The sequence below is a fragment of the Chrysochloris asiatica genome, unplaced genomic scaffold (genome assembly GCF_000296735.1).
Source record: "Chrysochloris asiatica unplaced genomic scaffold, ChrAsi1.0 scaffold00114, whole genome shotgun sequence".
In the NCBI taxonomy this organism is placed as follows: domain Eukaryota; kingdom Metazoa; phylum Chordata; class Mammalia; order Afrosoricida; family Chrysochloridae; genus Chrysochloris; species Chrysochloris asiatica.
In genome coordinates this window covers 5,902,092-5,917,145 of record NW_006408632.1, presented here as the reverse complement: position 1 = coordinate 5,917,145, position 15,054 = coordinate 5,902,092, and the positions used below count along the sequence as shown (strand labels likewise).

The 15,054-nt window shown below is 35.9% G+C and overlaps 1 protein-coding gene across 1 annotated transcript in view; it reads left to right on the top strand.

Annotated features, from left to right (window-relative positions):
- The window catches only part of FANCL (Fanconi anemia, complementation group L), a 119,667-nt gene that overhangs the window by 95,316 nt on the left and 9,297 nt on the right, over positions 1–15,054 (top strand). The window contains exon 11 of the mRNA XM_006868032.1: positions 66–134. Coding sequence (XP_006868094.1) covers positions 66–134 — 69 coding nt within the window. The remainder of the gene's footprint in view (positions 1–65; positions 135–15,054) is intronic.

Below are 15,054 nucleotides of genomic sequence, written 5' to 3'. Positions count from 1 at the left end.
ATATATCTCACATGAAATTATCTCACAGAGGCAAAAATGACTTCATTTTTGTGCTTTTTTTGTAGTATCCGGCAGAACCACCAGAATGTCTTGTGGATTTTCCTGTTCCATTTTCTGTTTCTTGGACACCGCAGGTAAAATTTTAAATGTATTTTAACTAGATGCGAAGTATATTTCATTTACTTGTAAACAGTCTTATACATTATAAAGTGATTTTATTATTTTATTTTATTTTTTGCCTAAGCATGTATTTATGAATGAACTTTTTTGGAGTGCTTCTTTCATATGTCCATATACTTAATGTCTTTTCTCTGTGCCCACATGGATACTAAACACACAGAGTTCTTTCTGTCTTCACATGCCTATACTCAGCCAGCTTCCAGATCTTTATGTTTCATTGTAAGTAAGCATATAGGAACTTTTTTGACAAAAAGTTTCCTTTATATTTAAATCCTAAAGAACTAATTATAAAGTAGTAAACAGTAAGTCCCAAGTCCAGCATACTTAGGACATATTGAAGAGGGACTAGTCTCTGGAGAAGGACATCATACTGGATAAAGTGGAGGGTCGGTGAAAAAGAGGAAGACTCCCAATGAGATAAATCGACCTACTAGCTAGCAGAAGCAGTGGGTGCAAACATAGCAGTTGTGAGAATGACACAGAACCAGGCAGTGTTTCGTTCTCTTGTGCATATGGTTGCAATGAGTCAGCACTGACTTAATGGCACCTAACATGGTGCTGTGGGTTAATGCACCAGACTGCAAAGCCATTTGAACTGCAAGGTCAGCAGTTCAAGCTAACCAGCTGCTCCTTGGAAACCCTATACAGGGTTGCTATGGGTCAGAATCGACTCGATGGCACTTCACAACAACAACAACAGCAATGAGCAGTAAGTGAACGATTGGGTGAGACTTCACATATTGTCAGAACTCAACACTGATGACATAATATTGGAGACTGTTTTTCAGAAGAGAATGAGTGATAACTGAAAATATAAACTGTGCTATTTTAATTTCGTTTTTATTGTTTTAAGTTCTAATTCCATTCTTGAACTTACACTGTTTTTACATGCTTCGAAACATTTATACTTTCAGCGATGATACAGGAAACTGCTGGCTATTTAATCTCTCTGTTCATTGGTGGTATCTAGCGATATAATGTACACACACTGCTTTATAAACTAACCTTGTGTAGATGGAAGGTGGTGTGATTATCAGCCACCGTCAGTGTTGTGTATGCATATATGATTTTGAAAGACGTGGCAGAAAGGTAGTCAGGATCAAAGAAGTGTAAGGATGATGATCACTGGCTTCTTTTAACAAATCGGTTGTGGGGAGTTGATAGCATAATAGAACATTTCTCCTTTTACACAAAGAGGAAAAAATCACTAGTGCCATTTTTTAGATATTTTCTAAATTTTGTTGTCGTTAGGAGCCATCAAGTTGGTACCAATTCATAGTGACCCTATGCACAACAGCATGAAACACTGCCCAGTCCTGGGCCAACCTCACAATTGTTGCCGCGCTTGAGCCCATTGATGCTGCCATTTTGCCATTCCATCTCGCTGGGGGTCGTCCTGTTTTAAATAGAAGTGACTATATTTTTGATTGATTAATTTCAAAGAGAGCTGCATGCTTACATTTCAAGTGTGTATGAATGAAATAGTTCTTTTACATATGGAATCAGTTTTACAAAATTCCTAACAGAATCTAAACAGTCTAAATATCATAGGTTTTGCTCCCCTAAAGTACAGCAAAATAGAAAGGAAGGAGAAAAGCCTATGATTTACTCTTGATATTTTGATGTTGTTGTTGTTGTTATTAGGTACCATTGAGTCAGTACCGACTCATAGCGATCCTATGCACAACAGAACGAAACACTGCCCTGTCTTGGGCCAACCTCATAATTGTTGCTATGCTTGAGCGAGCCCACTGATGCTGCCACTTTGCCTATCTCTCTCGCTGGGGGTCTTCCACTTTTTCTCTGACCCTCCACCTTACCAAACATGATGTCCTTCTTCAGTGACTGGTCCCTCCTGACAGTATGTTCAAAGTATGGGAGATGAAGTCTGGCCATCCTGGCCTCCAAGGACCACTCTGGCTGCACTTTTACCAACTGGTGTAAATTTTAAATATGTAACCTATCATGTTGATTTTAAAAATAGTAAAATTGGGATTATATAAATTGTATGTCTTTCTTGCTTTTTTTTTTTACAACTTATATTTGGGTCTATAAGCTTTTTCTTTATGCTTTAAATAATGTCATGAGACAATATACCTGGACTTCAGATAAACCGTCTCTAAATTACACTTTACTATTTATCACATTTACAAGTTGATGAATATGTTTTTGATGAGTTTCTTATTCCAGGGAGTTTCAGAAAGTTATGGAAATAATCCATTGTTTTTTCATTCTGTTTTTCCATTTTGAAGCCTCCTCTTATAGATAACTTTACAAAATTTCTCCAGACTTTAATCAGTGAAAAAGTTTGCATCTCTACATATATACTATTTGTTGTTATTCCTAAGTGCCGTCGGGTTAGTTTCAACCCATAGCGACCCTGTAGAAGGTTTCCAAGGAGTGGCTGGCAAGCTTGAACCGCTGACCTTGCATTTCAAACCGATTTTGCAGTCCGGCGCATTAACCTATAGAGCCACATCAGGACTCCAAAGACTCGCGAGTACTTTTATTGTGCCAGACACTAATTTGTGACTCTTCCTCTATTCTATTTTAAATTTATATATTATAAATTGTTTGAGGGCAATGTCTTTTAACTTTGTATCTCCACTACCCATCCGTTTTGTGCCTTATCCATACAAGCACAAAATTAGTGTTTGTTAAATCAAATCAAGTTTTAGATTTAATTGTGTCATACAACAGTTTTTCTGTTTTGTACAAGCTTCAAATATATTTATATTTAATTAGTAGTAACTGGAATGTCATAACATCTCATTTTAATTAGAGAATGTCTCAAAACTATTCTTAGCAAAGAATACGTAAAAATTAAAAGTCCTTTGTAAACCTCAACTCAAATTTAATTGATTTACAACCTATAGCACTGACAGTCTGACTTTTTTATTACACCATTGTTACTGAGAGTTATCCACGATATATGATTGTGTCTAGTACACTTATTTTAAATACTTTATATTATTTCACTATTTGCTTCAGCCACTGAATTTATCTGTTGCTTTACTGATAAGCTTGTTTATAACTTCTTACTATTATTTACAGTGCTTCAGTGAATATCTTTAGACATGTTTTCTTATGCACCATGTTGAGATTTTTACTGTATGTTGTACCTGGAAGTGAAATGTTAGAATATAAGAATGCCACCTCTTCAGAGTTACTAGACTATTTTGCCCAGTTGCCTTTTCTGTGTGGTTGTATGAATTTTTACTCTCCCTCAGGAATGTATTACATTACAGTTTCACAAGTCTTAGTCTGACCTGATTCTTCTGCTTTTAATTCTTAGCAAGAATTAATAATGTGTTATTATTGCATTCATTATAATTCCTAGTTTCAAAAAAGTTATTTTCCTTTGATTGTAAGCATTCTTTACTTATGTTTTAAACTAACCCTGTTTTGGTTGTTGGGTTGTACATACCATCTTCTGTACCATGTCTTTTATCTTTGTGTATTTTGTCACATAGAAAATTAACTTTTAATAGGATCACATTTCTCAGTCTTTTTCATGTAGTTTGTGCTTTTTGTGTCACATATAAGAAACCTTCAATATTTTGATCTGAAAAGATACTTTCCTATCATTTGTTTGAAAAGTTTCTCTTTTTTTCATTTAAGTTTGTGATAAGAGTCTTTGCACATGTGCCTATTTTGTATATGAGTATAGAATCTGGATGTATCTTTTCATGACTGTGGAGGTCAGGGGTTGATTTTATAGTTGTTGTTTTTTTCCTCTTACAACATGCCATTAAAATTTAGAAAGTTTTCCAAAAATATTATTTCCTTTTTCTCTTAGAGTTCAGCATTGAATTGTAAGCATTTGGGTTTTTCTATAAGCAGTATGAACTCTTGAGTCTTTTAGATATAATAAGAGTGTTAGCAATATTGATTTAGGTTTTTAAAGAAGAAAAAGCAGTATCAGACTTCTTTGCTGTATATGCTTCTTTTTCATTGACTATTTAGAGATAATTCTGTTTGTAAGAGTTATTATTATTATTTTTAACAATTTTTAAATAATTGTGGGTCTTAAGCAGCATGAATGTGCTCAAATAGTAAACTTACGTTTAAGAGACTCAATAGGTTTCAGATAATTGATTTAAAAAAAAACAACAACGCTTTTCTGCTTTTGTGCATCTCCTCTTTAGATTCAGTGTTTCTGGACTTTAAACTTGGGAGATCTTTATTTTCCTTTCTCTTTTGTAAAATAATAGAGATGGCTTTGTGGCATCCATATTAAGAATGGGTAATTTTCCTTATGGTCCCTGTCTTCCTGCTGGGTTGATAATGTTTTGATGTATTTTTCTTTTGCTCTGATGAGAGGTCTGCTGCTGCTGCTCTGACATATTCATTTGGATGAATAATTATAACTTGCACAATGTCAAGCTGAAGATGGTAGGGTTTTGTGCGTCATGACAAGCCTGATAGCCAGTGCAGGTGTCTCACAGCATGATCAGCAACAGCCAGTGTATTCTGGCTCCAAGGAGACATTTAGAGTAGTAAGAAATCAGCACCAAGGGCAGTGCTGCTGCACACACCGCCGCCGCCAAAGAAACTCAAAAGTGTGCCTCAAAGACAAGTGTCTCGGCACCTCTTGTCAGAGATTTACTTTGTTTATCCAGTGAATAGTCTCTTATAGATTTTAGCACTGAGGAAATCTCACGATTCTCATCATATCCTACTTCCCAGTATCACAAAGGCTCCAAAATGTGTCTTTGACAGTCTGCTACCTATTAGACTTTTACATACAGGTCATGATGTGAATACTGATGACTAATGAGACCCTAATGGCTAATTTTAAGTGCACTGATATTAGTGTTAATATAAAAATGGAAACCATTTTATCTAGGTCATTGAGCAAATAAAAATAGATGTTAAAACTCAAATTCTACCTGTAAAAATTTCAGGAAGTGCAAGTTTGCCAAAGTATCCTTGCCACGCAGTTAGAATTTTCAGATTTGGTATGATGCCATATTGCAATGGTCTTTATATTTTTTATCAGGGAAAATCTGATATTCTTGGAATAATGCCATCAGTGTAAGAAGAGGAAAATAATGATAAAGCCTCTGGCTGATAATCTGATGGTGAATGAAGAATTTGTAATTAAAGAAAACAGTCCTATATTACATAGCAGGGAGCAGGATCCATTAGTTAGAGCAGCAGACAAGCAGTGGGTACCCTACATTCTGTTTACAGTTCAGCCATTGACTTAATTGTATAATTTCAAACAAGTCATATGACTGTCCCTTGCCTTAGTTCATAAAGTATATGGAAATAATGAACCTTTTCTCTTTCTCAGAGATGTTAAGAAAAATAAAGTCGATTTAAAAGAAATACAGTGTCAGAGAAAAGAAGAAATTGTAATTATCTGCTTTGAGGGTCCTGTGCAAGGTCTCCTTTTTTGACCAATTGATTTTTGTTTTTTTTTTCTCCATTTTTCCTTCTGCTGTCTTTGTTAAACTTCATAGTACTGGGTTATTTTTTAACTCTTACACTGACTAATCTGCTTTTGCTTGCTTAGCATTCTTATTTTGCCACACACATATATATACATGGAGCCTTGATGGCACTATAGGAATAAACACTAGATTGGTAATCACAAGGTCTGCAGTTCATATCCACAAGCCACTCAAAGGGAAAAAGAGGAGAATTTCTGTTTCCATAAAGATTTACAGCCTGGGAAACCCAGGGTCACAACTGGAAATACAGGGTTGCAATGAGTCAGAATTGACTCGATGGGGGTGGGGGTTTTGGGACGGTGGTGGTGATTCATCTAGCTATCCATCATCTCTGTATCTCTGAGCAAAATGATGAAAATATAAAATTATCTTTAATGTCTTTATTTAGAATTGGAATTTCACTGGATGTTATTGTAGTTCTCTTTCCCCAAGGTCAACCACTTTTACTACTAGCTGATTCTTTTGATTTTATAATTTATATTATTATACGTCCTTTTATTGATTCTGCCTTTTGTGTGTTTGTCCTAGGCATGGCCCGGTGGTGGTTATGTGCTGTGGAGTCGGTTCCGACTCATAGCGACCCTGTACAAGGTTTCCGAGGCTGTAAATCTTTATCATCTCTAGATAATGAAGAGTTGTAATTTTGCCCCCTTCTCCTCACCTACTCTGCAAAAATGAGGGGTTTCAAAAAGTTTGTGGAAAATTTAAATTCTCTTTTAATTCCATTTCCCCCGCATTTTTAGGACCCTCATATGCATACTTTCTGTCTTCCTGTTTTCTCTAAAGTTTATAATTTTGATTATATTAGTATTTTTTCTCTGTGTGTATACTAAGGAGTCCTATGGCATAATGGTTAAGCACTCGACTGCTAGTTAAAGGATTTGTGCTTCAGACCAAACCAGTGGCTCCAGAGAAGGACCTGGCGATCTAGTGCTGTACAACTTACCATCTAGGAAACTTCATAGGGCGGTTCTACTCTGTTAACTTGGAGTCACTGTGAGTTCAATTGACTTAACGACACTTCAACATATATACAAGAGATAAATCATATATTTGACTATAATTGTTTTTCTTTTGTCATCTTGATTCTTGTTATTTTTATCCTGTCAGTTCCCCTTCTTTGTTATCTATGAGCTCTTCCACATCAGTGATGTCAGGGTCTAAATTCAGCATACTTCACATACGAATGACTTTTCACCACTCTCTTTCATCATATTATCTTGATCAAATTCTTGTAGCATGTTCAATTTACTCAGCTTTTTTTTTTACTTCCGTATCTCCTGCATGCCCCTTTTCCCCCATAACTTCCTCCCCAGAAGAGGTAGTATTCCTGATACTGACCTTCTAATGTGTGGTTTGTCATAACTTGAGTACATCGTGACTCAGTACTACCTCTAATTCCTCCTTGGCTCTGTCCTTCTGTCTCTGCCCCGCTTCCTTCCTCTTTATTCCATCAAAGCTTTTATTATTATGTAATAAGTATACTGGAAACTACATAAAACATAAATGTACAGTTTAAAGATTTATTCTGAGTCTAACACTCATCTAACCAACAAGATTTATAGCACCCCCAGAAGAACCAGCTTATTCATTCTTAAAACAAAATTTCCTTCTTTCTGAAAGCAAACCATACCCTTAACTTTTATGACAATTGCTAACTTAAAAAAAATTTTAAATAGTTTTATCTCCTTAAATATTCTTCGCTAAAGAATATAGTTTGTCTGTTCTGTTGTTATGTTATTTCTCTCCACATTAACTTTAAGATATACTCGTGTTGCTGAATATAGGTGTAGTGTGCTCATTTTCTTTGTTGTATAGTGTTTCATTGTAAGACTGTATCGCTCTAGTGTTCCATTGTCTGTCTTACTGTGAGTTGTTGATATTTTTTTACTTCCTACAACTATTTTGATGCAAAGATCTAAGTTTCTCTAGAATATAAAGCTAGTGAACTTGCTAGCTGGAATAGGTATGTGAATCTCACCATTAGTAGGTACTGCCTATCAGCTTGTTTTTCCATCTCTAGTTTCTGAATAGATCTCTCTGGAGTTGATGGGCATGCGAATAATGCGTTGCCTTTTGCAAGCTTAGTGAATTATTTTTCATATCTTATTATTCTTTCTTCATAAGTTTTTCTTGTTTGGCTTTGTGGGGTCTCATTTTATACATGTACAAAGTAATATCCAACTAGTAGCTATGCAAACGTGACCCTGTGCAGACTTCTGGAACTCCTCGTTTGCATTGCAGTGCCTCATAGGTGGTAGGGGTGGTTGTTGCTAAGTACTGTCATGTTGGGTCCCACTCATCTCAACCCTGTATAGGGTTTCCAAGAAGTAACTTGTGGGTTTGAACTGCCAACCTTTTAGGTTATCATTCCAGTCCTTATCCTACAGAACCTCTCCCATAAATTCTAGGCAGTCCTGTTAGCTTCTCAAACTCGTCTTTTTCTCTCTTTACCTCTAAGATTGGTGGGCTAGTTTTTCTTTGGGTTTTCTCTTGGTACCACAGGATTTTCATTCGTAACAAAACTGTTAGGAAACTAGAACTAGACCTGAATTCCATTAACTATACATAAAGGATTGTGGTACAAAAATACTATAGCAAAAATTTATCTAATGACTACAACTTTTAAGTATTTACAAGGGGGCTTCAAAAAGTTCATGGAAAAAATTATCTTCTCTTTTACTCAAATTTCCCATGAACTTTTTAAGTTTGTATATGGAATCTACTGGGCTGAGCTTGCTCATCTACACCAAAGTCTCAGAGACAGCTTCTTGGTCAACTGACTGGAAAAGACCCATATTTGAGCCCACCCCCCTAAAAAAGCGATCCAACAAGATGTGGAAATTATCAAACAATATCATAAATATCACACAAGTGAAATTTTGCTGAAGATAATACAAAAACAGTTGAAGCAGTTACATAGACAGAGAACTAGTAGAAATACAAGCTGGATTCAGAAGCAGCCATGGAACAAGGAATGTCATTGCTGATATCAGATGCACCTTAGCTGAAAGCAGAGAATACCAGAAAGATGTTTACTTGAGCTGTGTTGACTATTCAAAAGCATTAGAATATGTGGATCATAACAAACTAGCATTGTGAAGAATAGGGATTCTAGAACAATTCATTGTGCTCATGCAGAATCTGAACATCAACTCTTGTTGTTAACTGCCATGGCGTAGCAACCCTGTATATTGGGTTCTGAAGAGCAGCTGGTGAGTTTAAGCTACTGACCTTGTTGTTTGCAGTCCAGTGCTTCTCCTAGTGTACTTGACCCAAGCCATAGTATTTTAAATTGCTTTGTTTGTCTGTGAAAGCTGGATAATGAATAAGGAAGACTGGAGAAGAATTGATGCCTTTGAATTAAGTTGCTGGTGAAGAATATGGAAATTGCTTTGTAAAGTCAGAAGAACAAACAAATCTGTGTTGCAAGAAGTGCAGCTAGAATGCTCTTTGGATGTGAAAATGATGAGTCTTTGTCTTTTGTATTTTGGACATGTCATCAGGAGGTACCAACCCCTTGAGAAGGACATGAAGTTAGCAAAAAAGATAAAGACCCTCTCCGAGATGGATTGGCATGGTGGCTGCAACAATGGGCTCAAGCACAGTAGCAATTATGAGGATGGTGCAGGACCAAGGCAGTGTTTCATTCTGTTGTACGTAGGGTCGTTATGAGTTGGAACTGACTCAGTGACACATGATAGCAACAACAGCCATAGGATAAAGAACCTTGGTGGTGCATTGGTTGAGCACTTGGCTGTTAACTGAAAGGTCAGTAGATCTAACTTACCAGCTGTACCTTGGAAGAAAGATGTGGTAATGTGTTTCCATAAAGATTTACAGCTTTGGAAACCTTATGGGGCAGTTCTTCCTTGTTCTGTAGGATCACTAGGAATTGAAACTGACTCCACACCAATGGTTTAAATTTTTTTTTTGGTTAAAGGACAAGATGGAAAGTGCCTACTTATTTTAAATACGTAATTTTTCTTTTTAAATGAAAATTGGAATAACTTTCTTTGATGACTACATATAAGATGAATAAATTTCATTTGGGCTTGTAGATAAACTCCCCTCTTCACATGGATGAAAATCTACCCACTCCTCATTTATCAACATGGTTAGATGCCAAAGACCAAGTTGTTATGAGAAAATTGACATCATGCGAAAATGGATGGCCACATCAGTTTACAAATGAAAGATGACTACATTATTACATAACTGTCCGTTTTCCTTATTACTGTCAAACCATTGAGAATCATGTCGCAGCCAAGCTGACATACCACCTTAACCATCTTGGCCAGTGCTACTCTAACCTCGTAGCTCCTTGGAGTTTGTGACGGCCGGACATGTGTCATTAATGCACAGAACGGTTGGAGAGCAGATGTTTTACTGTTGTTGTAAATGTGAATTGTTGGATAATGAGAGAGTCAACAAGTGAGGCTGTTCTGTTCTGTTGTACATAGGACCACTGAGGTGTAGTAGGAGACCCTTTAAATAAACATTGGTCATTTATAGTCAAATATAGACCACTTAATTAGTGAAGGAAAGGTGACAAATTCTTCAGGACTGTTTTAACAAAGTATAACATTTGATTAAATAGATTTGGTAATAGATGTACCTATAGAAAGAGTTGACATCAGTGAAACTTTTAAATGAGACCAAATGAACTGAATGTTCAGAAGACTTATCTCTTTAAAGGTACATGATTTGAAATATTGCAATTAATATTAACATTTTATTTTTTAAAAAAGTTTAATCTCTTGATATTTCCTTATTGTATTGAAGTCTTTTGAATCCCCCGAAGATAAAGATAAAAGTGATTATTAGAAGGTTTATCTGCATGTATTATAGGAATGTATAAAAAATCAGAAGGGAAAGCAACTGTTGCGAGTACCAGAAAATTATGCTATTAATTTAAGTGTCATCAGAGCACAAAAGATCACATTCCAGGACTGTGCGAAAATTATTAAGATACTGGAAATAATAGTACTTAAGATGAAGATATTATACTCTAAGATCTGGTTAAGTGACTGACATTATTATATCACTTCAGGTATTATAAAAGTAACAAAATGCTTTTAGAGATAATAAGCGTTACATTTTGAGATTGGCAGTGTTCACACTTTTCTGCTTAAGTGCTTTCCTAGTTTAACATAATTTAATAACAGTTATAGGGGAATCGCTGACATCTTAGTTCCCATATATATCTTTCTTTCTCTAATACATACACATTTGCTATACATACATATAAAAGTGATAAGATTTCATGCTCTACCCGGTGGGTTCATGAACTGTTAACTCTGCCGTCTTTGTGCTTGATTTAAGTAAAAAATGTAGCTAGATTGTATTTTTCTCAGCTTCTAAGTTTTGAGGAAACAATACAAAATAGCTGCTGCTCTACTTCTGTAGTAACGGTTTGAGAAAAAAGGGTGAGTCAAAAATTATCCACCCTCTAGTTTTATAAAAACGCCCACTCATGAAATGATTCTGTTGGATAGATGAATGATAGTGGAGTATGTGGCAAATCAGCCATGGCTCTGTTTACAAAAGAATCCACAACAGACTTGGGTTTTGAAAAGTTTGTGTGAGCTGGGTACTGAGACAACTCATGGAAGAGCATAAACAGTGTGTGGACACCTGCAAACAAAATTTGGACCGATAATCGAAGGAAGATAAAAGTTTCTTTGAAAAAAATTGTTCCAGGTGACAAGACGTGGACTCATCACTACAAGGCTAAGAGTAAATGGCAGAGTTTGGAATGGAAGTATTCTCAATTACTCACCAAGAAAAGTTCAAAAATTAATCATCAGCTGGAAAATTGATGCTTACAATTTTCTGGGATTCTCAGGGACCAGTATTGGAACACTATCAGGAAAAAGTTCAGCAATCAACAGTTCTCATTACAGTGAATTGCTCACTGACGAGCTGAAGCCTAAACTTAAAGATTAAATGCAGAGGAATCTATCCAAGGACATCGTGATCTTGCATGACAATGCATGTGCACACGTCTATGTCCACACTGTTGACACCCTGCAAAACTTTGTTTTGAGGTATTAAAGTATTTTCCCTATAGTCCTGATCTTGCTCCATTGGGTTTCCACCTGTTTGGTTCCCTGAAAGTAGCCCTTTGAGGATGAAGATTCACCTCTGATGAAGTGAAGACAGTGGTACATTCATGGCTTGCAGCTCAGCCTAAAACATTTTTTGATAAGGAAATAAGAAAGTTTGTTGACAGATGGACAAAGTATATTGAAAAACAAGATTATGTCTAAAAGCGATGCATATGTCGCTTCTAAAAGTTGATTAAAATGAATTTTACAGCCAGAGTGTGAATTATTTTTGAATCACCCTCATATAATTGACATATAATAAACTGACCATATCCAAACTGTACAGTTTGGTGAATGTTGACATGTTAATACCTGTTTACAATCAAGGCGGTGAATGGATCTATCACACTCAAGTTTCCTCTTTTTCCCTAGCAATACCCCTTCGTAGCCCATGTCTTAACTCAACCCCCGCCACTGGTTCCAGGCCAGATCTACTTTCTGTACATTAGTTTGCATTTTCTAGAATTTCATATATTTCTGTGTGCCTTTTTTTGGTCAGGCTTCTTTCAGCATAACTATTTTGAGATTCATCTATATTGCGGCATTTAATAATACTTGATTCTTTTTATCACAGAGAACGTTTTCTGTTGTATGGATGTACCACAGATTGTTTACCTGCTGATAGATTTATATTTTCAGCATGTGGCTAGTATTTGTCATATTACAGTTAATATTATGTACAAGTCATTTTATGAGCATATACTTTCATTTCTCTTGGGTGAAATAGTTTGGCCCGATTTCATGTAGGAGCTACATGTTTTAAATTTTTAAGATATTGCCAACTTTTTCCCAAAATGGTTGCATTATTTTGCATTCTAACAAATAGTGTGTGCCATTTCCAGTTCTTCTACATCCTGACTGACATTTGGTAAAGTCAGTCTTTTTCATTTTAACCATTCTTTTAGGATCACTGGTGGCACAGTGCGTTAAGCATCAGGCTGCTAAATGTAAGGTCAGTGGTTAAAACCTCCCAGCTGGCCCGCAGGAGAGCAGTGAGGCTGCCTGCTTCTGTAACGGCTGACAGCCTCGGGAACCTGTGGAGCGGTGCCCCTCTGCCATGTAGGAACACTATGAGTTAGAATCCACTCAGTGGCAGTGAGTGCAGGCATGTAGTGATAATCTCATTTTAAATGTAACTTGACTTTCCTTAATGAGCAAAAATGTTAGATGTATCATGTGCTTATTTGTCACTTATATGTCGTCTTTAGTAAAGTACCCACATATCTTTTTTTGCCTGATGACCAAAAATTTGTTTTAAAAAATCGACAGGCATACCATGTTCATTGATTGGAAAGGTCAATGCTGCTATGATGTCACCTCTTCCCAAACTAATCTATAGATTCAATCCAATTCCAGTGAAAATCCCAACACATTTTCTTATTTTCTTTAGATTTTTTAAAAATGATTCTACAAGTTATGGGAAATCAAAGGACCTCAAGTAAATAGTCAATATAACTCAAATAAAAAACAGTGTTAGAGTACTAACACCTGTTTTAAAATTTTCTAAAGCTTTATTTATCAAGACAATGTAATATTGTCATAAAGATAGACAAATAGATCATTTGAATAGAATTTTCAGAAATTGATCCACACATAAAGTGTATTCAGTAAAATGCAAAGGCAATTCATTGTCTTTTTCAACAAGTGGTGCTCAAAGCTGTATGCAAAAAAGATGAACTTTACTCCATATACAAAAGTTGACTCAACATGGATTATAAATGTAATGTAAAATCTATAACTTATAACACTTTTAGGAGAAGCACAAGCAAAAGGTTTTGTAACTTTGGGTTAGCTAAAGGTTTTTCTTGCTTGTTAAGTGCTGTCAAGTTAATTCTTATTCATAGCAACTCTGTTTATAAAGACTGAAACACTACCCGTTCCTCAGTTTCATTGCTATGTTTGAACTCATTGTTGTAGCCAATTTACCCGTCTATCTCACTGAGAGCTGTTTTCTTTTTTTTTGATGACTCTCTACCAAGGATGATGTCCTTCAATAGGGACTAGTCTCTTCTGATCACATGTCTAAATTATGTCAGACAAAGTCTTGCCATCTTCCTTTCTAATGAACATTTCTGAATATAACACTAAAAACAAGGTCCATTAAAGAAGATAATGATAAATTGGACTTCATCAAAAATTTTAAAAGTTTGTTCTTGGAAGGATACTTTTAAATAAATGAAAAGAGAAGCCAGAGATTGGGAGAAAATATTTGTAAAGCATATATCTGATAAAGGACTTATATCAAGAATCTATTTAAAAAAAACAAAAACTCTTCAAATTCAATAATAGGATACTAACAACCCCAAAAGGCAGAATGTTTGCATAGACATACATTCTAGATACTTCAGGGCTAACCCTCATTATCATTAAAACCATATACAAATTGATTTCATGAGGCAAAATTTCAAAATGTACTTATTTAACTTAACACAGAATTGAAATATAATTCACTTGCTTTTTTGACATGTTTAAGAATAAAAACAATTCTTGCTCCCTACTTCCCTTTGTTTATGACCACATTTGACTCAGCAATATTGCTTCGATTAGCTTCATTGTGGTGTAATCTAATCAAAAACCATGTCTCAGCTCTACTGCTGTATTCTCTCTCTGTGACCAAGGTTTCTCTAGTGCTGAGAAACACAAGGCATCAATGTGTATGTGTGGCACTGTAGGATAAGCATTGGACTGTGAACCATAAGGTGGGCTGTTCAAACCCACCAGCTGTTCGTAGAAACCCTATACAGGGTCACTATGAGTTGGAACTGACTTCAGGGTACACAACAACAACAACAACAACCAAAAACCTCTGAGTGTGAGAGAATGAACCTCTGTTAGGGCAACTCTTGACCAGTAGGGAATTGAAGCCAGTAAATAGGTGTACCCTACTTCCATTTCTTGGGTGGCACTTCTGAGGAACTGTGTCTTTTAAGCTCCCCTAGAGTTACAGCCTTGGTTGACCACAGTGAGCAATTTGAAAATACACCCGGTTTTTACTTTCCCTCATCTATTTCACTCTTTCTAATCCCCACTCTTATTCCCTAAAATCACTTCCCATGATAGATTATATATGTATATATGCCTGAGGCTTTGCTTTCTGGGAAGATCCTGAGCCCAAATAGATTACCATTTTTTATTTGATACAAGTAAAGATGATATGGCATAAGTGTAGGATAAGCACTGGACTGCGAAACATGAGGTCTGCAGTTTGAGCCCACCAGCTGCTCCATGGTAGAGAGATGAGGCTTTCTGCTCCCACAAAGAATTACAGCTTTAAAACCCTACACCAGTTCATTTTAAGTTGGAGT